This window comes from Lutjanus erythropterus, chromosome 6 (assembly GCF_056507025.1).
Source record: "Lutjanus erythropterus isolate fLutEry1 chromosome 6, fLutEry1.hap2, whole genome shotgun sequence".
NCBI classification, from domain to species: domain Eukaryota; kingdom Metazoa; phylum Chordata; class Actinopteri; order Lutjaniformes; family Lutjanidae; genus Lutjanus; species Lutjanus erythropterus.
This window is the reverse complement of record NC_139322.1, coordinates 23,227,938-23,255,581: the sequence shown is the minus strand read 5'-3', so window position 1 is coordinate 23,255,581 and position 27,644 is coordinate 23,227,938. Positions and strand designations below refer to the sequence as shown.

Here is a 27,644-nt window from a genome sequence, read left to right as displayed (position 1 = left end):
GAATGGAGGGATGGAAAGATAGATGGAGGCCGGTCATTAACACGGACAGAGGAAAGTCTGTGTTGGTGTGGGGGCAAAACAACAGGCGTGGACTGGCACGACCACGCTGGCTCTGTGGCTGGCAGGGGGCAGAGAGACACTGAGGGCTCTGGGTTGAAAGAGTGACTGTGACAGCTGCTTCAAAACAGAGGAAAAGCTGTACGTTTTGAGAGCAAGAATGTGGTGTTTTGAGTGCGAGCATGAGCAAAACAGTACAGTGACTGTGTGCATGTGTGTGTGTAATCTGAGGTCAGGGGACAGGATATGAGCGTTACCCCACCCTGTGTGTGCACTGCCAAAATCGTCTCCCTGTGTCTGTCTAGAGAAAGAGGAATGTGCTGATTGGAGAACACCACACTAACAGAGAGGGCCAACTGGCCAGGAGAGCTAGCTCATTGGCCAAAACGTCCCCTGAGGTGCAGGAAGTGAATGTATCTGTGCGTGTGTGTGCGTGTGTGTACAGCTGGTGCAGGTTAACGTGTGCTACAGTACAGAGAGGAATGAATGCTGACTGAGCCCGGAGCACAGTGGGCATTACAGACCCTCTCTGTCAGATGTGTGTCAGTGTGTCAAACCAGGACTGGTGTGTGTTTAGTCGTCCAAGCACACAGTGGACCTGCACAACATAGTTTGGTGGAAAGTGCAAGTAAAGCCTGCTCAATTCAACAGGCTTTACTGGCTTTAAATCTGACTTGGGTTGCCAAAACACAATTACGATACTAAAGACAATGTCAAGGAATAAAATGGACTGTTAAGTGAGAATATTATACTATTGCTAGTTGTCAAACACTTGTGACATAAATATCTATAAATACAAAAAAACACAAACACAACAGGGTTCAAAGGATTAGTATTTAAGTAATATAAATGTGCCTCAAATGCCTAAATTCAGTGACAAAGGCCATCTACTGTCTGGAAGCAATTATCATATTATTTCCTCCAGTCATTCAGGCTTTGTAAGTTTATCTAGTTATTAAGGTGGTTGTGTAAACAAACCAACCAGTGTGGCTGCTTCAGAGCTCATTCAAGACAGGATGACAGTGACCTCTGTGACTCTTCCTTCAAACTGCTGCTGTTGACCTCTGACCTCCGGACCAGTCAGATAGAGGGGCTGATCCTCTCACAGCTGACAGCGCAGGGTCACAGAAGAGATAGACACGCGCACAAACAGTATTCCCAGTTACACCAGTAATTATAGCACGCTAAAGTGCATTCTGACATAAAGAGATTTCACAGTACAAGTCATGCATTCAAGCATTAGAGACCAGTTTTAATCTGTGCTGGCATTCTCCAGCCTGATCCTGCACATGAGAGCCCCTTGTGTTTGTGCAGCTCATCTGTGTGCTATGTGGATCAATGCATGTACACCATAACAGGTGGAGCTGTCAAATATGTCTTTTCAGATTTCTAAAATATTTATGACAAATTTTGGTTTAAACTATATAATTACAGCTATTCACATGTCCTGTTGTGATTTAAACAATTAAGACTGAATCCAACACTTATAGGTGACACAACAAAATCAAAATTTTAAACTTAAATTTTAAAAACCTTCCAACTTCCAAAAATGTTTTGAGATGCATTATGTCAAGTAATGCTTTCAGCTCTGTTTGCTGTCCAGTGGCGGATCTATAATAGTAGTGGCTTCGTTAAAACCAGGATGAAGTTTAATGTCCCCATGAACGCCTCTATCATTAAGGTAGAGAACGTAGGATTTCTTAGTGGTCGTTTTCATTGCAGTTGTCAAATACTAACACAGCTAATGGGTTGAGGGTGACATTTGTGGGGAATCATTTTTGTATGATCTATGCTTTTCTGGGAAAACCCAACATATTTTACCTTTAAGAATACATCCATGCATTTTCATTTTAAACCTCTGAAACAGAGATGTTTGGAAAATGCTGCTGACCCCATTTTAGTTTGAAAACTCCAAGACTTAGTCTAAGTGGGGACAGGCAGAATCTGAGACTTTTGGGAACAATGATGCAGACACCCACATTCACTTCCTGATTGGGTCTTATCAGTCTTTCCCTGATTCATCACACCCATATCATGTGACCCTTTTCTCGAAGAAAATAAACAACATCAGTCTGTAAATTGCCTTGATGACCAGTGGTTAAAACAACACGGACCACAAATTACAAGTGTGTATGATATTGTTGTCTTTGCTAGCAGCTATTGTGCAGTTAAATTCTGCATTTCATAACGCTGCTGCTGCCACTACGCACAGGAGATGAGCTAATATTTAAGTGTTTTGCAGCAATTCCCCTGTCCAGCCACATTATCATCCCTACATGAAGTGACGCTTTTGGGTGAAGCTGGGATGAACCTGTACCTGATGGGGTAATTTTATCAATGAAGTTGTGGTTCCTGAGGAAGGCTGAGAAAACTTTTGAATAACCAGAATGCCCCTGATCAACCTCAGCATAAGACTATGTCCACATGTGGAAAGAGCAACAACAAAAATGAGGGCATCAGTGAATTTTTTAACAGGTAGCATATATGTTTTATTACCCAAGTGACGAGGAAATCTAAATATTGAAATCTTTATGGGAAGTGATTGTAAAATAGATTTCTACTTCTTGCATCCTCCCTGAGGAATGGTCCAATAGCCCACTACATTCACATTACGGCTAAAAGGAATCAAAGAAAAACATGAGCTGTCCTAATGCCATAGTACTTAAAGTGTACTAATCATTAATGCCTTGATAGTCATTTCCAAGCAGTTGAAACGATGAGTCATCTGACTACAGCTGACACTTGGTTCTTAGGTCACTATTAACAATGGACTAAACATTTGGTTTCTCAAACAAACCTAAAGAGGAACACTAATACCACATCAGTGCTGAATAAATGATGAGTAATCAACAGCGGCATGAGAAAAGCACACAGTCAGAGGACTGGGGAGGGAAGGTTGAGGTTATGGTTATAAGAGCAAGCTGTGCGGGGGGGAATACACAATTACACACAAATCAGCTGGGACAAATCCTAACCAGAGGCACCTAAAACCTGATGCAAGACTCCAGGTCATGCAGCAACGGGTGAAATTAATATTGGAATTAGAAGAGGACTTGAAAGGATTTTTTTTTTCTGCTGCTATCAGCAAACGCCACTTTGGCACAAGTCTCAGACATTCACATAAAACTCCAGAACCAAAGTCAGTGTGCACCCCAGCTACTCTTTCAATCACACCTGCTGCCAACTTTTACACTGTGACGTTCCTCTTTCTTCTTAACTGATGTTTGCTGGCTTGTGAAAAACTATTCGTAATTTTGCAAAATGCTCCTTTCTGCCAGAGAGGCTTAGTGAAACACTTTTTAATGCCAAAGAGCACATTTTCTTAAATGAAAAAGGCCACAGGCAATGTGAAAAAAGAACAAGCATGAAAGTGACTTAAGTTGTTTTTAAAGTACAGAGGAAGCACCCTGGGTCATAGATGAATATGGCAGTAATATGAACATGGGGCCAGATGATGAGAACAATCCAGCAGAACCCACAGTGTAGGAAAGCAATAAAAATAAGAAGCCAGCACAGTTTCCAGGGGGTATTAATAACAGTCAGAGGTCACTGCTGGGCTAATGTCTCCTCTCTAAGACACAATGATGAACTAATAGTTGATGTTAGCAGAGGAGAGAGTCTGGATCAGATCTATTCAATTGCCTGCCTGTGGCCCCTTTGATCATTTATAAATATGAAAAAAAGAGTAAATGTTGCATTGTGTTTATTGAACAGTAAGCTACATCTTTGTTTACAGGTGTTTACATTGTTTGATCATTGAGATCATCATTTTATTAGTAAGCTATTGGGGCAATAAATGACCCCATTAGCTTATGACTGTTGTTAAGCACAGACACTTATTATTTTAAAAAGTCTTTAAAAGCAGAGGGAATTTAGTCAAATTGAATGAAATAAATGTTAAATGCAATGCTACAAGCTACTTCTAATCTAGGATTATAAAGGATTGCTGTTTTTTCACGATTACCTGTCTCAGGACAGATACTGAGGAGATAACTGATAATTTCACATTTTAATTGTAAAAGAAGTTTATATAACCTGTAAATTATGCACAGCTGAGGGTAAGAAAGGCTAAAATGTAGTGAGCAAAGATGGATGATTTAATGTTTCATAGCTTCAGCTAAACCAAATCCAGCTGACACCACAATTATTTACTTAGTTTTTCCAGTGAAGTAAATGAAAACAAACTTTGCAAGCATACGTTGGCTTTTAGTTCAATAAACCTGGTCTAAAATATAGTCAACACCCGTCCACACACACACACACACACAGATTAAAGTCAGTAAAGTACAACACAGAGGTACGTGATTTGTTTTGTGTACGTGTGATGGGGGGTACTGAATGGCTTTAGGAATCATCTGATTAGCCTCACAGCACCCCCAGTTTACCGCAATGACACTAACACCATGTATGAACAAGCTTTAACCACTTCCATGTTAAATGAACACAGAGCAGTGAGTCAGTTTATCACTTCTTTGTTGATGTGGCAACAACACTGATATCACCTCACATACGTTTCCTGTTGTTTTTTGTTGAGGTTGCAGAAAACATCCACACTATGTAAGGACCCCTGCGACCCCCTGACTCACACACATGTATTTAGCCCCCCATTGGTACAGCTCTGTAATTACTGTGGGCAGATTAGCCTGGTGGCATCCAGGGAGGAAGTGACATGACCGTTTCTGCCACCCACAGTTTCCTCTTCTTGCCTCACAGTATCAGTTCCTCTCGCTGCATGCACACACAGGCTCCTACATGTCACAATTACTGACAAACACATGACCAAACACAAACACACACACTCCAGTAGAATAACTACCCAGATTACATAGATAGTGGTAAATACAACCTTGCTTTCATCATTAGGATCGTCTAGCATTTGCATTTTTGGCTCTATCCTAATCTGTAATCTGAGATTACATCAAACCTAACAGATTACATCGCTCCGTCTGGACATTTGTGTACACTTGCCTAAAGGATAGATGACAAAAAAATGTATGAACTGATACTAGCCTCCCAGCCTGTAGTGTAGGACTGTCTTCTAACCCTGTGAGATCATGGTCGGGCTTCGAGCCAGTGATGCTGGTTCAATCTGCACAAAGCTGTCTTTGTTTATCAGTGGCTTATTGTCTGTGATACATGCGACACAAACATACAACACTCTTACAACTCAATCTCACGAGAAATAGACCCTGACAAAAGAAAGCTACTCTCCCCGTAGGGTCTTGGTGAGCAGATGACAGTAAGGAGATGCACAGACCACAAACAAAAATACGCGCACAAGCAGCCACAGTACGCACATTTACATGTAAATACACACATAAACACGGGCTGAGAGAGGAACTAACGTCACCCACAGGATCTTATTTATAGAGACGCTGAGCAGACACACAAAAACAACGGGCAGACTGTGCTGAGAACATGGGTAAATAGCTCTCGCTTTGCAGGAAATGCAAATGAATGAGTCTGACACCAAGGCCATTTAATGGCACCTGGTCGTTAGTTAAAGTAGATGTTAGAAGCTTATTTACATAGTTCAGGCTCTAAAATGGAAGCAGTTAGACATGAAAAAAATACTAAATTCCCATACTCTGGATTTGCATTCCAGTGCATTTATTGTTTCATTTTTCAGTTTGACACAGTGAACTAGAGCTGAAATAACTATTCTATTAACCACTTACTCAACTGATTTAATAAATGGCAACTATTTTGAAAATTGGCTAAACATTTAACCAAATTTTGAAGAAAATGCCAAACATTCCTTTGTTTCAGCTAATTAATTGTGAGGGCTTGCTGCTTATGTGATAGCAAATCTTTAGGTTGTGGTCAAAGTTAAACAACAATATAACATCAACTTGGGAAAATTTCAGTGGGCATTTATATGACACTAGTCTCAGTCAATGTGCCGCCCACAGCACTATCTGATTGATTGGGACTCACAAGCAATAGCCAAATAACACTTCACGCTGGGTCAAACATATGGCCGGGATTTCATTGATGTCACACAGGGTACTTTGGAGTGAAACACAGCACACATCTGTCTGTCTTTTCACCACAACTCTGCATCAAGACTTAGGAAATTATTACTTTAAAATGTAACAGCAGAAGCAAAACTGCATTTCACACTATGATGTTTATATGTAATCTGTGATTCACATGCGAGCTGAACCTTGGCGGGTGCTCCACTGCACCACTAGTAATTATCATTAGTTGCAGCCCTACTTTGAATACACTGTTTTGACAAAAGAGTTGAGCACAATGTCAGCATTTTAAACCTTGCTTGGTCAAGTGTCATTCTCATAGTATTATGAATAAAAACACAAAACGTTTGGGGTGGGGAAAAGGGGGTTGGCTTAGCCTTTTTTCCTACCTATCACTTTTTAATTATTTATGAATGCATCATGCATTTTTGTACATTAAATAATTAATAATAATAATAAATTATGAATTAAATAATAATTAATTATCAATTGATAATTAATCATTACATCATCACCAAAAATTATATTTCTAGGATCAATCTCATGTTATTCCATTGCACAATGCATTTGAGATCAGCGCTATAAGGCAGACAAGTCAGGAACACAGCGTCTGATTGGTTGGCAGACACACCCCAAAGCATCAAACACAGAAGACACTGGGTATTGGATTTACCACTATGGATATATTTTACCACTGCAGTTCGAGGCTGGATTGCAAAGCATCTCAAAGGAATACAATCATACTGTAGCTGACATTGCAGGCATAAAGGTACTGCTATTGTTAGCCTTTCCTGCGCAGCTTACCTCAAGGTTATTTCCCTTCACTCTTGCGGAACTGAGAAATAACAGCCAAGACTTGTCTTGGTCTTGAAGCTGCAGCGTTTATTGAGTGTTTCACTGTAACCTACACTGTACATTTACTGCTAGATAGACAGCTTACTGCAAGCCTTTTCCTCTGCTCAGCTGGCAGCACCGTCACTCTCAGTCTGCTGCTTGCTCTCCCTCTCATGCACACCACAAACACATTACACACTTCTCTGTTCCTTAAAAGAGCTATCCTTCGCTTACAAAAGTATCCTTCAATAAAGTCCAATAAACATTATCATTTTGGCAGTTTCTGGTATGTTATGTTGCTAAGGCTTGACGGTTACCAGAAAACTGACGATGAATAATCCACATAGTTAAGACGTAGAATCCTCAGAGTCTGCAGGTACTTGTTCTCAGTGTATCAGCAGCTGAATCACAGCTATTAAATATCAGCAGCAATGAGTTCTCAGGGAGTATTTTGTTCATGTCTGGAAAGTGATTTAAAACATTTGTACAAAAGGCCTCCCACCTCCAGGACCAATGTTTTCCACTCCAAAAGCAGGCCTACAATTCCTCTGGGAGCCAGATAGTCCATGTGGGGGTTTTCAGACAGACAGGGAGGATGAAGTGATCTCTGGATAGCTGAGGAAATCTGCCGGCCAGTTGAGAAAAGGGTGGGGGAGTGTAATTCCACTTGACAGAATCTTCATTGGAAACAGAGATTCGGTTTGTATGTGGTTGCTTTAAGGGTGAAACCAGCAGGTCTTGACAGTTGGTCAACTGACAACTGACCTATCACATCATGACTGAGTAAGGCTGGGGCCAACTACAGTCAGATATCATTTATCACTGTAATCAACTGTAAGATTTTTGTCTAACCTTTTCAATTAGGCCCTGTATCAGGTCAATAAATAAAAGTCAGGCTATAGGGACACCACTGTTCAAACTCTTTTTGAAATTTTAGTCAAGGCAGAGTTTCAGCCATAAAGAACGATACAGTATATGCATTTAATTCTGTCAAACAGTATGAATAACTTTATGTACCTTATAAAGTTGCTGGCAGTGACAGTCCCAGTTGATTTCCCAGTATCATTCAGTCATACAGGATGTCATGAATGTCAACAAGACATTCTCAATCTTATCAGATAATGTGACATATGCTCATAGCAGCAGAATGTCTTCTCTTTTTGTGGTATTTAATGATAAGTATGATGCATCACATTGCGGCTACTGGCTTTGGATGATCTCATTTTAGGTTACATGTTGCTTTGCAGCTATTTTCCACAAGTTGGTGTGGCAATTATATTACAGCTCCAATAAAAAATAAGAGCAGAAGATATCTGCATGTTAGCACAGATCAGTTCAAGTGAAAAATTCCTATGTGGTCTTACAGCTCATGATCAAAGATGTGTAACACCTGTGTTTGCCAATATACAAAAAGGCCAGGGGTGTAGCCAAAGGAAGTGAGCAGCACAGAGGATGTCATAAAGACGTGAGCAGTATTACAAACTGAAAGTAAAACTATGGGGTACTGGAAACACAGCAGCAAGGTGACTCTTACAGGAAACTGGAGAATGTGACAGTTAACTTCATGTTTTCTTGTTTGCATCTTAAAGACTTTTTCTGTTTATTTTACCGTGTATAGCGTGCTTTGGCAATATTGTGTTTCAGTATGGTCATGACAAAAAAGAATTAAACTGACAAATCAACTCACAATGTTCAAATACACATTAAAGTTACTGAGCGAGTAGGCAGAAAGGAAATCACACATTTGTTCAGCAGAGTCTTACAGGGATTGGGAATGTGACATCATCAATAGCAAGTTAGCCATTTTTTGAAGATACCAGCTGTGGCCTGTACACCGTCACCACCCATGTAACAAGGCAGTCTCAAGCCATTCACCTCTGTGTAACTCGGTTAAACTTTAATTCAACATGGTCCTAAACACTATATCCAATTTCAACAATTTAAATGTTAACTACTTGTGGGATGTTTGCATTTGTTGTTATTGCAAGCACAGTTTTACTGATCAAGTAACTTTACATAAGATTATGGTGTATTTATTTACCTTTGCTCTCCTCTGCACTCTGACTTTTACTGTGAATGTACAATAGCTGTCAGATCCCACAGGCCAGACACAAAATTAGCACTATAAGTAACTGGACTTTGTAATATATCGCTGCTTTGCCTCTGTTGAAAGCTTCTCTTTGTACGGGCATTTGTCTAATGTATGAACGATCAGCTAACAGATGACAAATGGCCAGTGACAGTGAAAAATGACAGCTCTGTAAGCTATCCTCCACATACGATGTTGCCTCAACAGAATTCTCTGCGATTTCCATTCCCTAAAGTAAAAATACCTTCATCATCACAAAACACATGCATAGATATTAGCAAACACACCCACACACACATAACCAAGCTGGCCAATTGTCAATTGAACTGTCCCTTACTCAGACACATAATCATTTCATCAAATCAGACCTTCCTGTACAGGATGGAAACACTTCAGCTCAATTGTGTTGGCTCTACTTAGATTAAAATCAGACTGTGTGGTCAGCATCCTGAAGTTATTTTTGCCAAAGAAATAAAACTAATGTTCCTTCCAAGCTTTTAAAGCATTCACATTCTGTTTGAGTGCAGACTGAGTGTTGCCCTACTTCCTCCATTACTTCTATTACATTGTGCATTTCATATTGGCAGAGACAGCACTCTTGAGCCAGCTGAGTGGGTACAGTGGAGTTTTGAGCTGGGGACAGTTGCAGCATTGACAGCTCATTTCTACTTTTGGCTCATTGAGAAAGCCAAACGGAAGAAGAGAGTACTTTCACCAACCCAAAAGTCCGCAACTTACAAACTAAAATCTTCCCCCATAAGGCAAATCACTGGTTCCTGACTCCTTAACTTATATTTCATCAAAATTTGACGCTCCCCTCTCATCTAGGCTTGTGTAAATATACTTTCACACTCTTATATGTGTCACAGTATTTCACCTGAAGGCAATAACAGGCATGCTGTACAATCTATGAAGTGACAAGCAGTTTCATAGATAAAGTCAGAGCACAGTACTTCATCACAGTGATAAGACTGGTGAACAACAGTAGATGGGTCATTGCTGAGTCAGACAACTGATGTCACACAGGCACAAGTGGGATGCACATTAGTAAACAACAAAGGTTAATATAGTTTATTCTTCAGTCAGGCTGCCCTAAAAGACACTATAACCACAATGGGCTGTTAGTTAACAGGCTGTGTTGTGTTTGAGGCATTAAGTGCAGTGATGAGTGTGACCACCTGAGGTGAGAGGCCAAATCCCAGATTGATTTCTGGTTAGATTAGCTAGCTAGGCTGCCATTTACTGGATTACCTTGTCACCTACAGCTACTGCACAATAACTGCTTAAATTGTTATTCAATTGGGGCTATCACAACAATTTGATGATTTACTAATAGACATTTTTGTCAGGAGACATTCTGGCTTGTTATAGTGAAGCACAGGTGTAATTTAGAAGATTAATTACACCTGTGCTTTGTCATTTGTCTAAATTCAATTTAAGTCGGAGACAAATCAATGCAGCACTAGCGTATCAATACATCTCATTAGGATGCGCATACTTTTAATTTTGGGATCAGGAAGCTGCCACTGTAACTTTCTAACTGTCTTCTCTCTCCCGCTGTCTCTGCCTGTACCGCTCTTGCTGGACGCCTGCTGCCGCGCTCACAAAAACAAGCGCTCCCTCCTCCCTCTCCTGTGTCTCCTCTTCATTTGCTCAAAACAGACCACGCTGAAAACAACGACAGAAGTGACATTGTGCCACGTCGCACCACCAAACTTTCATAACGCTCAAGTGTAGAATAAGTTTGGGTTTTATAAGAAAGATGAGAAAAGCTGCTGCAGATCATTTACGCAAAACGTGTCTGAGAGCAGAGTACAGAGACACGAGTCACTGTGAGAGCATCACTGTTCCTCCACACTAATCAAAACCACAGCATACTTCATATGAAACAGAGCAGCAGATCAGCTTACTGCAAAAATACAGATATTTTAAACTGTTTTAAAGTTTATTTATCTCATTTATCTTATTTCATTTACACATGAGATTCATAATAAGATATAAACACTGTAATGTCTCCTTCTCTCTGTCTCTGCTGTTACTATATTTAGTAAAACTAACAAGATTTTTTGGCAGCTAATAGCACTCTATAAATGTAGCATTAATTGAATCAAAATGTAAAGACTGACACATTGCATTGTCTTGTATTATGTATCGAGATACGTATCGAATCGTCTCAGTCAGTGAGATACACACCCCTACGATTTATCCATCTATACCGTTTTGGTGTGATTTGCCTAGAACTAGTTTCTTTCCACAGTAGAATCTACCGTAACTACTTTAGGATCTACCTCTCTTTCTATTAGAAAGAAAGTAGTTTCAACATGAAACTGTTCACAACATGGTCTGTGAATTATCTTGACTAACCAGGTCATGATTTTAAGAACAAGACAGTGCTTTTAAATTTTTCAAATGCATTTCTGGTGCTCTGAGCACCACAAACCAAGTGACATTTAGTCCCATTATATCAGAGAGGAGGCAAACACCCCTTTAGCTGATATCTCCAAAACTCTGCAACTCACATGAAAAAAGTCTAGATGGACAAATAATGAGTGCTCTGTCTGTAAGGTGCTGGCAAATCCTGACAGAAAGCCAGTTTAATCTACTACAGAGATATCTCTGTGACAAAAATGTTCAGATTAGAATCTTTACACTTAAAGGAACGCTTTTGACATTTTGAGAAGTGCGCTTATTTGTTTTCTTGAGAAGAATATGATGATCAGATTGACACCACTCTTGTGAAGGAAGCCAGAGCCAACAGACAGTTAGCTTAGCTTAACATGAGGATACACACAGAGATGAGAGTGGTATCCATCGTCTCACCTAATGCACGGCAAAAGACAGTGAATCAGCATTATTTCCAAAAATGACAAACTATTAAGAAATGCCATCCTAACAAGCAACAAGTTAATTGTCAAACCTCTGCTCAAGCATCAGCTCTTTTAACACAACCTAGCTTGATGCAGCAGTGTCACTGGACATGTGCTGACGTTGCCATGAAGACAAAAACATGAGTATTTGGCAAAATGACCAAGTGGCTGCTGCCAGCCTTCAATGAATGGAGAAATGAAGATGACAAACATGAAAAATTGGGTAGCAGTTGTCAATAATATCTTCTGTAATAAGTCTGAACACTACCGCTACAGTATACAGTATGTTGTTCTTTCTGTCATAATTGGCCTTTTTCCACTGAACACATTTTTATGTCACAGCACCAAAAGATCAGGTGACAACAATAAAATTAATTACTATCATTGATTAAACCTGTGTTTACTCTACTATTTCATATCAATAGTGCTGCCATGAAAAGGGTCTAGTCAGATTTCAGATTGGACTAACTAAAATTCTGGGTTAAACACTTTTCAAGCTAAAAACATGGCTGACCAAGCAACCACATCACGCGTCAAGCCACTCACCTCCTTTTACTCAAGCAGCCATGTGACTGCTAATTCAACAGTTACAGGACTTTTTACAAGTAAAGTTCAGTGAAGCATGTAACAATGCAAAAATCTTCCAGTAGAGCAGAATCTGTAGTGCAGTACAGACCTGTACATGCAGCAGAGCTCAGTGAACTTGTCTGTCAGGCTCAGGATAATTTCCTTGGGCAAACAAACCACTTTCCTTTCTTCATTGCTCACTTTACAACATTGCTAGGAAACTGCAAATTATGCGTCATGTTTTGCTCACAGGTGTCACTAACTGTTACCATGAAAACATGTCTCTTCGTTCAGAGTTAGCCTTATGATAGGGTGGCCAACATTTTAGGCTTGAAATAAATCAGTTTTTGTTTCTGTGATACTGTCTTAAATTTATCCGAAAGCAAAATGGACCTATGTCATGGCAGCCATACTGATATGAAATAGTAAGGTAAACGTACGTGTTACCCTGCATACGTGTAACAGAGCCTCTGGAGTGAGCCAACATGCATAATAGCAGCATCCTGAGTGTGACTGACCTGAATGAAACAGAACCTTAATTAGTATTATTTGAAACACCTGTGTTTATCCTACTACTTCATGTCAATGAAAGGTATATTAAACAAATAGTTTGGATTGAGGTGCTTATCTATACTAAGTGTATTTCCTACACTAAATGCTGGTCAGCATACCCCAGTTTGGAGAAGCAAAGAGGGCCAAAAGCACAGAAGCTAAGCAATAGTAAATATCGCTCTTTCCAAATCAACCAAATCAGTAATTTTACCTTGCAGAACACTGGAATTTACCGGTCTGCCATTGCCCCAATCTGTTAGTTTGTTTGTGTTATTGTGTGACTTCACTGAATGAAAACTAACCTTTTAAAACACCAAAGTAACACTAACTAACTAACTAACAGATCAAGGCAGTGGTAGACTAGCAACTCCCTTGTTCTGCAATTATTACTTAATTACTATTACTTACCCATGGAGTTTAGCTGGTTTAAAGAGAGTGATATTTGGCTTTTATAATTGTTGCAACCTCTCTGAAAAGGCTGTCTGATGGAAAGGGAAAGCAGTGAAAATATTTCTAACATAGCATACACTTACACTGATGTTGTTTTTTTCAAGTGTACTTTTTTTTTTAAGTGGCCCTGTCCACAGCAACACACGTCTCCAAACTGTGGACCTGCACCTGCTGTTGGTCATTCACTAACTGTGGATACCGCATACAACCTCACATCAAATAATCTGAACTATGCCTTTAAGATGATTGGTCTAACATTACAGACCAGTTTCACCATCTTTGTGAATCTGGCCCCTGGTATTGTTCATGTTGTCACACAGTCACAGCTTACTGGGAACAGATCCATCATTATGTTATTAGTAACACCTGTGCTTTTTGATACTATGACAAGTTAAATGTCTGCTGAGAAAAAGGCCTTTTATACAGTATAAATAGACCTATTTATACTTATTTTAACAGTGTAACCGGGTCAGTAGGTTGACTCAGACTTAATTTGCACACTGTAAAAAAGAGAAAAAACCAAGTGAACACTTATTCAGACAGAGGCGTTCTGGCATGTTAGCTGCATCACAGACCAGTGTTTCAGCATTGCTGGGTAACCACACTGTATTGAGCAGTGAAAGTAAGTGAGAGGTCTCAGGTTTCAGTGTGGCAGTGTTGTAGTTACAAGGTACAGGGGTCACGAGTGTGAGACAGACCTGACCTGAGGTTCACTGAGCCCTGTGCATCAACCTAACTGTCATCTGTCTGTTCTGTTGTAGTTTGAAAGCACAAATGTGGTCAGTGAGTGCACAAGACAACAAATCGCCAATCACGTGCCATATGAAGCTTAGCTTAGTTTATTAATATCTCCATGTTTCATCTCTGGATGAGAAATGCACAATTGATGCTCTTTGACTCTGCTTCATTGCTCGTGGCTGATGGGTTACAAGAGGACATTAATGTAGAAGAAGGAATGTTAACCAGGCAGCTGACTCATTAAATCAATATTATAAGCTCATAATAAGCCATGAGTGGCCTTTGAGAAACACTCACATCCTGGGTGTTGAGTCTGCAGCTGACACTGATACTGCACAGGCCTTTTTGCCCACGTTCTACTCTCTGGACAGCTCATGGTCCTGACCTCCCACCACCCACTGCTCACAGTCATTAAACAGCCAGTCATCAGGATGGTAAGCTCTGAAAATGATAGCTCTGAATCTGTGGGGACGTTCAACAAGGTGCAACACTCGAGGAAAGCGTAAGAGGAAAATACACTGTGGTGAAAAACTGTCTCTATAAATGTCTGTCAGGCTCTGAAATACAAAACCTTTTGCATCAGCGAAAACATTTCACTTCATGTGGAACTGAAGGTGCAAGGTCACAGGGGAGTGGTAGTGAGGTGACTACTACACACTACAACACAGGTGGGTACGGGATTAGATGAAAGTGCTGTGACTGAAGGAAAGGTGAGATACTTGACAGTGCAGCACTTAAAACTGCTATGATACAAACTGTATCTTCACTACTGAAGGTACATTTGAAAACCACACATCCAGAGCTTAGGCACCAAAATCAGGTCTTTTCAGAAACTCCCTGCCAAGTGGCAGGGCTTGAAATCAACTTTTTTCCATCTCAGTGTCCCACAACAGTCTCCAATTCTACCAAGTCAGTGCCTAAAAATGTGGCGGTAGCATTTCTTCTTACAGTACCATAGGTACCAGGGACGCAATTCTTCTGGACATGAAGGGGAGAGCATATACACCTACAAGTGTTTTAACAACACATCCAAAGCTAACTATGCTACACAACATTTGCAATAGCTAAACGTTAGCATTCTGTCTGTCACCATGTCTGTTATTTTAACTACTGCTTGCACTTTGAGTTTGACTTATGTTCGAAGTTCAGCAGCAGAAATCACTTTTGCAATCCATCACCTTACAGACATAGCAACATACTCCTCTGACAGGGAACTGTGTCAGGCTTAGTAAATATCCCACTCAGTCTTTAGTCCTAGAAACTCAGAAGAGTTTTTACTTGAGGTGGCAAAGTAAAATAGCAATGTCTAAATTTTATTATTGTTCTTTTTATATACTGGTATCAGATTGAGTATAGAGAGTTGTGAAATTGCACTAGTATTAGTACCAACTACTAAATTTCTGGTATCATGACATCCCTATCCACCGTGAAAGTTCTGCTAGTTCTTCCCCGCATTTGTGTCTGAATAGAAAATTTAAATCAACATAGATGTTTGGCTACAATCAGTTTTCATTATTCTTTTAGTCATTGGTTGAGTTACTGTTTCTTGTTCATTTCTAACTGTTACATCAATGTTTGTGATTAGTATAGGGCAATGGAAATTTGCATGCACACTTTGAACTTGAAGTTGAACTTTAAGTGAAATTAAAGTAAACAATTTTATTTTAAACACCATCACAGTGTGTAAACATAGTGATGACAAAACCTAGAGCTCATGTCGGTGCCACAGAACACCTGATGATTAAATTTATATATATATATATATATATATATATATATATATATATATATATATACATATATATATATATATATATACATATATATATATATATTTCATGACACATAAATGTAATAATTTCATCTTAAATGAAGTCTCCCTACTGTCCCAGACACAGTAGTTTTGTTTCCCGGATGTTTTTTTCAATGTCAACAGGACAAAGGGACATCCTTAATTCCAAGCACTGCGAAGTGAGTGTATAATTCAACTAGTGTGCACATGGTTTGAATCTCATGTGAAAGTTCAGTTAGACAATCCTGATATATAACTTAAACTCTAGTGGCTGTTTCACCACAATCACAGCCAACTGGTTGAGATAAAATCCAGCCAACAGTCATCAGTATGTCGTCACTGTCTGTGGGAGCATGTAGCATGACACAAACCTACTGTTGAATGTGGGCCTCCCACTCATCCAGGACTGTGAGAAATACTGTGTTGATGTATTGTTACTACTATCAGCAGCATGTGGTGCATCTTTAGATCCAAAAAGCCTCTCCACAAACAGTCTAATTCAATGCAAGCATTACAAAACCTAGTCCAATACTCACAACAGCCACAACAACAGTCGCAAACAACCAGTTTTAGCAAATCTCCAGGAAATGACTAAGACCAACCTGGCCAGAACTGTGGCAGTAGCTGAGTGTCAAAATATTAACCCAATAGTTCCATTCAAACTAATGAACATACAATACATGGACCTGTGCCAGTCCAGAAGCCTGTGCTATTGACAGTTGAGGATTAAGAGGCTGAGGCCCCACCCATTCGATGTGTTTTCATGGCCTTTGTTTTACCTCTTTCTCTGGGGAGTTGAATTAAAGGGGTCCATGACTACAAGCCGAGCTCTAGCACAATGTGCTCTGAGGGGCCAAGAGGGGAGATACACATCAGCTCGTTGAGGGGGTTTCCTGAGGACTTCTACTCACTGGGTTTTTGATAACCCTTAAATGCAAGGCTCAAGTCCAAAAGAAAAAAAGGAAAAAAAATACAGACCCAATGAGTGACCAGGAGAGAAAGCGGTTGACCTTTTGGAAACTTTCATTGTACATTTACTGCAGGACTGCTTTACCCCTGAGCTCTGGTTTCCCATCAGCCCTTCCTGTGACGCAGGCCTGCACTTTCATATATAGAAACTGACCAGCTGCTGAGAAAATGCCCAGTGTTCTCCACACCCTCTTCAAAGGCTGGAGTGATCAGCTGTGGCTGATCAGCTGAAGAGCCCAAGAGAGAGAGAATGTATAACATGAATTACATTCATTATGGTCATAACAGTTAATACATCCAATCAAAGTTAATGATTCCTTCATCCCTTTTCGCAACCAACAATCACGTGAAAGCATTTTTTAAAGATTTGTTTTTACTATTATTCTGTGGAATGCATTACACAAACTTTTAAACACCCATGATCTGATTTCATTGAAGTTGAGGAGTCAATGTTTAAGCAGCTATTTTGGACTGTAATGTTTTCTAACACTGTCTTGTTTACTATCTGTTCATCTATTCGTATTTTTCGGGGTTACATAAAGGTTTGATTGAAAAAAGACCTTGCAGGGAAATGTGTCGAAAAGGGACCTCACCATTTTGAATTTAAAGCAAACAATGCTGACATTTGTGCCTACTGTATGTTTTGAACAGCTATTGCTGACAGATAACTAGTTATCTAAGCTGCCGACATTAGTGGTTGGACTTGTCTGTCATGGATGACTGTTTACTCATTTGTTCAGCAAGCTGAGGTGCAATACAAGATGTGTCCATGCTGATGCATAATAAGGAAAAATTACTACTTAATGCTAATGTTTTCTGTTGTTCACACTTCATGTGCTGCTGTCAGACTTGTTAGTATGTCAAATATTTTGACTGGCTACATGCAAATATCTATTTAAGCAAATCTAGCCAATGGCATGCTTACTGATATATGCACACACAGAGTGAGTCCGACAAATATAAAATGTGACTGATTGTGAAAATATTCCTTCCTTCCTTCCTTCGTGATTTGTTGTTGGGAAGCGTTGACTTGAAGGATTAGAGGAAGCTCTGACGTTTACAAGTCAGCTCCCACAGGCTATGTTACTGAAAAGTCAAATCTGAAACCACTGAGTAAACATGAGATATGTGAAGAGAACAATTTGAATTTGGTAGCTTCCTGCATCACAAACACCGCTGCTCGAACCTATGTTTACCTCGAGAAGTTGGACACACCTACAGCTTGTCAGGTTGTGAACACTCCTTGCTTGCACCTGCATCATCACATGATAATAACAAGACCTTGACAATAAATAAAGTTGAGCAAGTACTCACTGTGATGAAGTGAATATATTGATTTTCATGGCATTTCAGTATGAAGTGGTGCCAATAGCTACCAGCCAGGTAGGAAATCACTCTAAACTTCCTCAGTAATAATGTTAAGCACACAGAATTTGCAAGTAACATGCTACAACCATCTAAAACCACTGGTATGATGCTTTAATCATTAGCATACCTATAGCAACTTTCTCCATGGGTCAAACAGCAGGCTGATTGGCCTGAGAAGGGCAGTTCTCAACAGGATGCAGTATTTCACACACAACCCATGGGCGTACCAGTGACCCACATGTACCCAGCCAGCCAGTCAGTTGGTTGGATGTGGAAGGAGTGTTTGCTGGCTGCTGTCTACTAGCCAGGAACATTGGCCTCAGCGAGAAAGAAATACACACAATTAGGACTGACTCCTTGGGACTTTGAGAGGGTGGCCTCCACTGCAATAATGGTGAAGCTTTTGTGTCAAAGAGATGCTTGTTTTCTCCTCCTCAGGCATGAAAGTGAATTTGTCTTGCCAGCCAGGTCTATTTATATTCACAAGAGCATTCTTCAGCATTAGCACAGTCACATGGCCCACCGGGCAGTGGATATGGCCTAGCAATACATCGGAGGGGTTCAGCATCAGATTCCATAGTCTGACAACACCAAAAAACACACAAGCAGACTTGATTTTTGTTTAAACACCAATGAGTCCATCATCTAACCTAATAGCCATAAATCAGATCATTCATTACTGTCTGGTGTGTCACAGCCTGGGCCTCAAAATGACTGTAGGGAAAACCAGTGAGTGGGAAGATTGCACAATGCAGCATCAGAGAGGTGCTTCACCGTCACCTTCAGCCCAGTTGAGATTACAGGTTGGTCAAATGGTGAATGAAGGTGGGTGTTGTGCAGACTGGGAGAAAAAAGTATCTGATATCACAAAATCCCCATTCATTCTTCCCTTATGGTGAGTCACAGGTGGCATCATGCCTGTCAACTCAGTAAACAGCCCAGTGAGACAGGAGGCTGAAACAGGTTCTCTCACTTTTCAGTGGATGCATGTGCCCTGGAGAAGAGGACACGCCTAATTGCAGTGACTCACAGGGTTTACAACAAGTAGGAGACTGTTGTTCTTCTGAGATCTGTGAGACAGAAACTGGCTACATATCACATCAGTGAGGTGAACGATATTGTTTTACTTAATGTGAAGACTGTGGGGAATTTCTCTGTTAACTTGGCTTCCTCCGCAGGAAGGTCAGAGCACAAGGTCAGACAGTGAACAGCACTATTTCAGTCCTGCTCAAGGGTAGAGTAGACGAGTAGATGCTTTCTAGCAAAGGGGCTTCAAATAAAGTCCTTACTGGCACTCTACACACACTACTCCACTATTTCATGTATTCCATGTGTCACCTCAGACTTGCACAAAAAAACACATGGGTCCTGACACTGGGGCTGGTTAGTTCAATATGATCAATCATAATCTTTGCGGCTCTACAAAGATTAACTGATTTTGAATATTGAATAATTAAATTAATGATCAAATATTTTGATAATCAGTGAATCTGTTTAAGTATTTTTTTAATCAGGAAAAGTCAAAATTCTTTGATTTCACCTTCATACATGTGAATATTTACTCCTTTATGACAGTAAACTGAAGATCAATGGGATGTGGACAAAACAAGACATTTGATGGACCAAACAACTAATCCATAATTTTGAGAAAATAATTGACAGATTAATCACCAATGAAAATAATTAATAGTTGCAGGTCTAGACTATACATCAGCTTTTGGTGGACTAATATTATGAAAATACGATCATATTGTGTTATCATTTGAAAAGAATTTGTTGTCTATATTATTGATCCCAGGGAAAGTGTAACTGATCATGGAGAGGCTTGTGCTTGTGACAGTGCAGGAAGTAAACAGCTGAGCTGTAACCTCTCATCGAAGAGTAGATGCACGCTTCCTTCAAATGACTGACAGGTGTAGTTCCTACATTAAACTTTTTTTTTTTCAATTGAGTAACCAAGTTGTGATTTCTGTAAAGGGATGTGTTAGGAAGTGTTGAGGTTTTCAAATGAATTTTTTGGCAATTTGAGCATCAATATATTCAAAACTTGTACAATATATATGAATACTTTATATGTAATACTGCTTAAATTTACCATCTTTTAATGTGATCAGTATAAGAAAAAACATCTCTGACTAATATTGTTGATTTCAACCTTATAGCCCAGCCCTACCTGACACCACATGTGAGCTCGTTCAACAAGTTACACATCTTACTGTTTCCCACACCAGAGCTGTACAGGTCTGGAGGGCTGATGAGTGGGATGTCAATATATCTCCTGGCACTTACTCAAAGAAGTTAAGGTTGGCTTTTTTTTCTATGCCTGCCTCGACTTCTACCTGGGGAGCAAAACAAAGTCACGCTCACTAACCACACACACCAACAACACACCCACCCACACCCACACTACCCTGTGAGGGTGTCCTGATATTTAATGAGAGCACGTGAATAATTCAGCCTACAACAGGTCTGGAGGAGGAAAAGGGACTGAAGCCATCATTAACTATTCACAGTATAACAGTATTATGACACATGCACACACACATTGGATGTGCAAACATACTGTATACATACACACACACACACGCTGACACACATAAAGAAAGACCTTTGCCAAGAGTACTCAACCATCTGCTTGGACCTAAGGCTTTGGCTCTAAAGCTGCGAGGAAGATGATTTGTGCTTTATGGATTCTTGGACGCCAACAGAAACATACTCCTAATATCTAAACAGGGAAATACAACTTGACATGAAACTCTTTAGGTTTAAAGAAAAGCTGGGCAATAGATCAATTTTGGTGTTTTCATCATCTTTATGATTAACATAATGCTCATGATGAGGTATCATGGTTCACAGTTGATGCTGTATTTCACGAATGAGTTACATTTGACCTAAATCTGTCACAGCATGAGATCTAAGAATGCACATTTTTTTCAAATTACAGCATTGAGTTCCAGAAAAACACTTTAAAATTTGACTCAATTGGATAAACATGACTTTAACTTTTTTAACATGTCATTTTGACCACTGTAAATAGCATCATGGGAAGTCGTTGAGCAGTCTGTAATTGCGATGTGCCCGGTTTACTTTGGCTGGGGACATTTGTTGCATGTCATCATCCCCCTCCCTCCCTCCCCTCATTTCCTGTCCCTCTTTACTGTCATCGTCCAAAAAAGCCATATTAAGTCTCTAAAAAGACAAATATGTATAAATATTGGTAATACTGAAGAGATAATGCTGTGACGATTATAACAGCAGAGCACTAAATAAGCATCAGCCAAATGCTGGTAAAATAATTATGCAAGTATTTGGTAGATTTGCTTCACTTATCAGCCAAAACAATAGTAATCTATTGTGGCCGGTAAAATTACAACATTCACTAGCCATTTAGCCAGTGAACAAACAAAAAAGTTCATTTTGCACCCTGTATAACAATATCAGTGCTGAACATATTGCCCTCTCCAAGTGCACTAACGTTCAGTAGAGCTGTTAACAAAGCATGATGTATCAGGGCTGCAAGAGACAAAAGCTGTGAAATGTTTTGAATTTGGGGAGAGATTTCAGCTTCATAATTGTGTGAGAGAGGTCCTAATTCCTCTTTTTGTAAACCAGCAGAGACCTCCACCTTAAAAACAAAAGCAGTGTGCCTCATGAGCTTTGAGGAAGTCCCTATCACATGTCTGTAATCTGTCTCAAAATAAGCACTCTTGCCTGACGACTTACAAAAACAGCCATTTGCTGCGTATCTCATTCATAAATAATACAGAGGGAGAAGAGATATGTTTTCATAGACGTCCTCCCCGTTTGGGAGGAGAGCCTTCCTCAAGGATCCATCAAGGTTTTTGCCCTACATGCTGTCACTGATGGCTGACACAGACTAGGTCCATATCAGGGCTGCCATCCTCTGCTGACTGAGGGCCCTCACTCTTGATAAAACGACAAGCCAGGCCTGCTTCTGCTGCATCTGAATGCCGGCTGCCTGGTTAACTGGATGATTGGCCTAGAAAGGAAGCAACTGGCAATAATCTGGACCCTCTGTCTGCACATAGTGATCATAGATGAAAACAGAGACTAAGATTGTATCTCCACTAAGCACAGGCAATAAAACAATGGTGATATATATCAGCAATAGACACTTCATCAATAGCAATAATAAAATTGTTCATCAAAATGTTAAACAGTTTCAACCTGCATTAAATGCAAACTGCCATGAGAGCTCATGACGACTATGCCCTGGCTTATAAACAGCCTATCATGTCCCTTGATAATGGAGCATGGTGCAAGTGACACACAAACAGCCAATCATTTAACTGGTGTTTTGTTCAGTAAGTTGTATCATTGGGATGTGACACAACAACAGAAACAGCAAGGAGTGAGAAAATTACTGTAAAACTTCTATGTTTTATGTTTTTAATGTATGGCTCATAGAATATCATTTAATTGTGGGTGTTAAAAGTTAAAACGTGTGGTGGCACTGGCACACAGAAGTTAACCTTTTGGTAGCCCAGAAATCTTGCTGCCATTCTGCCAGAAAGACTTTAGGAAATCAGGTAACATAGTACAACAGGGCCACAAAGTATTTTCTGTAAAATATTGCTTAGGTTTAGGGCAGCAAAACTACTTGGTTAGGCTTACAAAAATATCATAGTTTAGGTTAACATAGATGATTAAAGATAACTCAACCAGGGTGGAAAACTTTTTTTTTTAAATGTGGACATCTACCAACCCCTGACAGAAAAATGTTCAAACTCACCAGCCACTCAATAGTAAATCATTAGGCTTATTTTGTGCCTGATATCCCTGGTTGTAGGAGGGAAAAAGTCCATTCCAAGACCTGGCCTTGATAAATACAATGTCTGAATTCAAAGTCAGGAGGCTAAATTCAAGTGAAAGTGATTAAATTTAACTTTTTTCTGTTGGCCTTCAGTAAAAATAGGTGATAAAAATGGTCAATAGCAACAGAAATTAATTATTTTATCATGAAATTTTTTTTCAGGTATACTGTCCAACCCTAATATCTATATTAACATAGACACAAGCATGAGTGCCCCATGCATGAGTAAGCATATGAGTTCAAAGCCTTCACAAAGAGCCAATCATTTCAAGTTGTATTATACTGTCAAAACTGCACCTCGGCCTGGACCACCAGCTACTAACTCACAGCTGAAAAACTCATCTGTGTGGAATTTTGCTTGAGTCAGCAACATTAGACTTTTGTATAACATGCTTGACAGTTGGTGGGGGACGTCAACCAGGTAGTTACAGGGACAAACCAGACGCGACCTTTTACCCCTGGCTCAGCTGAGAGTTGACAGGGTGAGAGGGGTGAACCACTCCCCTCAGTTGTACACACTGCACGTCATCTCCTCAAGTATGACCAGTCACCAGCCCCTCCCTTCTCGTCCTATGGAGGCAGCTCATTCCAATGTGCACACAAAGGCTGGGTTTAGCTGAATGGCCTAAATGGCAGCAGAGCTCCTGGCCTCGGCAGCTCAGACCAGCTGAATGGTCCTCATTGTGTCCCCATGGTCACAGGGGGCTAGCAGAAATGGGTTGTTTTTTAAGAGGCCATTTGGCAGGCCTGTGTTCTTATCCGAGCAACGCAGGAACAGGCATTTCCACTGGGTTCAGAGGAAGATTTATTATGAAAAATAGCCTATAAGGTGATGACATGTAGTCATAACAAGGCAAGATGACTTTAAGACCTAGATCAACCTACCATACTGCAAACATTCAGATATTTTGCCACCATGGCTGGTGGAGACAACATTTATTCCCTCTTTTATTCAACTAAACTCATCAGCTACATTGTCAGACAATCAACATGTGGAAAACAAAAAATGAGTTAACAGGGCCACCAGGATAATGTGATTGTGGATGTTTCTTGTGTAGGAAAATGTCAGCAACCAACTCTCAGGTCTCACATGTTTCTCAACTGAATGCACCAACGAGTCCTCAGAACAGTTCCTGTTCGAAACTACATCACTGCACATAACTGACCAAATATAAAGGTGACAGGTTCTCTGTAATCTATCAGCAAAAGCACCAGCACAGACAAAGATATAGGAAGACAGAAATATTTTTTCTGGGTACTCTCACAAATGAAATACCACACATATTAAAGTTCTTCATCATCACAGTGATGAAAAACTCAAAAAAAAAAAAAAGAAAAAAAGAAAAACAATGCCATAAAACAATCGTGATCAATGATTTATAAGATTACTCACAATACACTGAGAGATCATGTCTGTCTATCTATCTATCTATCTATCTATCTATCTATCTATCTATCTATCTATCTATCTATCTATCCACCATGTACTATATACTGTCTTATCAACCACTCCTTAAAATGACCCATTGTAACTGACTATAACTGTGGTAAATAATCAGCATGTAATGTAAAGTGTAAACCCTTTGCCATAGGCTTTTGACAGCCACTTTGACATGAAATAGTAGGTAGGTAGGTGTTACCAGTGATGCTAATTAAAGTTCTGCTCCATTCAGTTCAAACAGAGGCAGGATGCTGCTATTGTACATGAAGAGTCACTGGAAAGGCTCTACTACACTAAATGGTTCAAGACCTTAATTGGAATCATTGGTATCACTGTTTTTACCCTACTATTTCATATCATAAAAGGTCTGCTGTTGGGCTTAAAACATCCAAAAAAGACCAGAATACCTCTTTAACATGTCCGGTCAAAACACTAAATAGTGGCTGATCTACACCTGAGTAACATATTAACCATAGAGGTCAGTTTACAGTTTACATTCAGTATTGGTTGATATGAGCTGTAAAAGGCATGAACGGCCCCACTTCAAAGTTCATACAACTAACAGTAACTAGTTTGTGAATTTGTATCTTTTATGAGGGCAACCTCTACCGAAAGAGTTATGTTTTTGGTGATGTTTGTTTGATTGTCAGCAGGATTACAGAAAAACTATAGGCCCATTTTTCATTAAATGTGATGGAATGGTTGTAGCATGGGCCAAGGAAGAAGCCATTAAAATTTGAAGTGGATCCAAATTTTTCACTTTCAATAACATTGCGCAACAGAACATTTAGCCTTGGCTCTCCAAGTTCACTTCTAGTTGGAGTATACCATGTAATGAAACTGCCTAATGCAAATTTACCAAATTGTCAAGGTCTTTTATAGTACCATTTTCTTTTTGAAGTCCTTATTACAGGCATGGCTGACAGCATAAAGACTCAAAAATGCACATCAAAATTGGTGTCAGCCAAAGATGAATATCAAATACAGATTATCAGTTCCAAAAACATATCACACCCCTAAAATAACTATAAGTCAATGAGCATGGATAAGTACACAGTGAGCGGTTGCTGCACAGGATGACAGGATTCAGTCACCTCAGCTGGAAGAATGTAGCCTAGGTGCCATGATGAAGCAGGGGCCCAGGGGACACTGTCAGAGATGTGACAGTGTGTGTCAGTGGGTGTAGAGCAGGACAGGGGCTAACAGCTGCTCGGGGGGAGGGGTTAATTTGCACTGTGCTTTGGATGAATGGATGGTTAAGATATGTGTAAACTACAATAAATAGACATATCCATCACCCACTGTTAAATCCTCAAGAGCAAAACAATTATTCACACAGACACATGCAAATAAAGTATATTTTAGTTTTTTTGCACTAAATAAATGGAAAAAATTACAAGAGGTACTGAAATTGGACAGGTATGTGTCCTTTTTCATCATGTTTATAGTTTTTTATTACTGTATACGTTCTAGCCAAATCTGTCTTCTAGGTATTTGTTTTAACTTCTTCGTCATTTTATTGCTTTTATTAGTGTATCATACTTTGTATATCCTTTTAGCCCATATGAATGTGAACTCAGGGGCATTGCTGTAAAAGAGCTCAGTGTTCAGTCAGTTTTCCCTGAGCAAACAATGGTTGATGCGGCTGGTAGGGCTGTGTATTGCCAATAATATGATGATACAACACAAGTCATGGTACGGGGATTGCTATTCAATACACTGTGATGCTGTAAGCAAGGTGATATATTGATTTTTTTAAAATCTAATTTAGGAAAACTCAAAGGATAAAGAATACAACGCTGCTATTTAGTGATCATAGGTTTAAAGCCAACACGAAAGAGGCACTACCATAAATCTTTGCAAGTAAGTTATTAATTAAAAATCAATGCAGTATTTTTAAGAACTGATACTTCAACACAAAACATAATACCACAATAATCCAGTGTACTGATATTTTCTTACACCCCTAGCACCTGCCTCAGATCTCACATGAAGGGTTGAGTATCCCACAATGAGCAGAGCAGGTAGGTAAACCTATAATTCTAGTAATAACAGGTTTACACAGGAGTATAAGACCTTGTACACATCTTCGTCACTGAGGCCATACACTATATTTGATAATTACTGACAGTCATTCATAACAGACTGTATCTTCAGATAATGACTCGAGGCCTTGTCATTACACCCCAACACTAGTCACAGTGACTCACAGTTTTACTGCAATAAAACATCTTTTCTGCTGAAACCTGAAAACCAGATGTCAAGTACAAGGCTTGTATGATGTCAAACTGGCAGCCATGTGGCCGCACAGGTAAAACAAAGCCCAACCATATGAGGAGGTATAACAAAGATGACAGGATAGGGGTCAAACCCTGATAGCCAGACCTTGCCTCTGGCCATGCCAGTCTGTCAGACAGACACACACACACACACACACATATATACAGAGAGAGAGAGAGAGAGAGAGAGAGAGATACAAGTCTGACATTCAATCACACAGCAAATGAGGAGATTTAGCACAGAAACACGTCTTTAAATCGACGTTTAGCTTTAAATGGTTAGAGATAAAGGAGAAAATGGATGAAAGCCTTCCTCTTGCTTGTCATGCACTGCTAGCTTGCGTTCACACAGCCTGTATTAGCACAAAACAAGCTAACTGATTGCCGGTATGCTCTCATTCAATTTATCATCAACGTAAAGTAGCATAGCAGGAGGGAAACTACTGGCTTAATCGATGCTGGTTAGCCCAGACAGCTGAGACACACAGCTAGCTTAAATATCTGCTATAGCATCCCCCCCACCACCACCATCATCATCATGAGCCCCCTCCCCTCCTTTACCTTCAGACAGCTCCAGATCCAACTCCGCCAGTTGGTCTCTAACCTCTTTTGGCAGGGCGGACAAATCCACGCCGCGGTCTGCCATGACTCCGCCGAGAAACACGAGTGCAGTCTAGCTGAAAAGAAACCAGTCTGTTGTGCGGAAACGTATAAAAATTAAAAATAAAAGCCCTCCCTCAAGACATAAAACAGGCATCAGAGTGGGAGAGACAGTCCATCCGCACGGCTGGCCCCTCCGCCATAATGGGAAAAACTCACCAACGGCAAC

At 40.0% G+C, this 27,644-nt stretch overlaps 1 protein-coding gene across 1 annotated transcript in view; it reads right to left on the bottom strand.

Annotated features, from left to right (window-relative positions):
• Nucleotides 1-27,644, bottom strand: part of dip2ba (DIP2 acetate--CoA ligase B (putative)a) — a 56,312-nt gene extending 28,668 nt beyond the window's left edge. Inside the window, exon 1 of the mRNA XM_084721247.1 lies at nucleotides 27,377-27,644. Within this exon, the coding sequence (XP_084577373.1) occupies nucleotides 27,377-27,461 (85 nt within the window). The 5' untranslated portion in view covers nucleotides 27,462-27,644. The remainder of the gene's footprint in view (nucleotides 1-27,376) is intronic.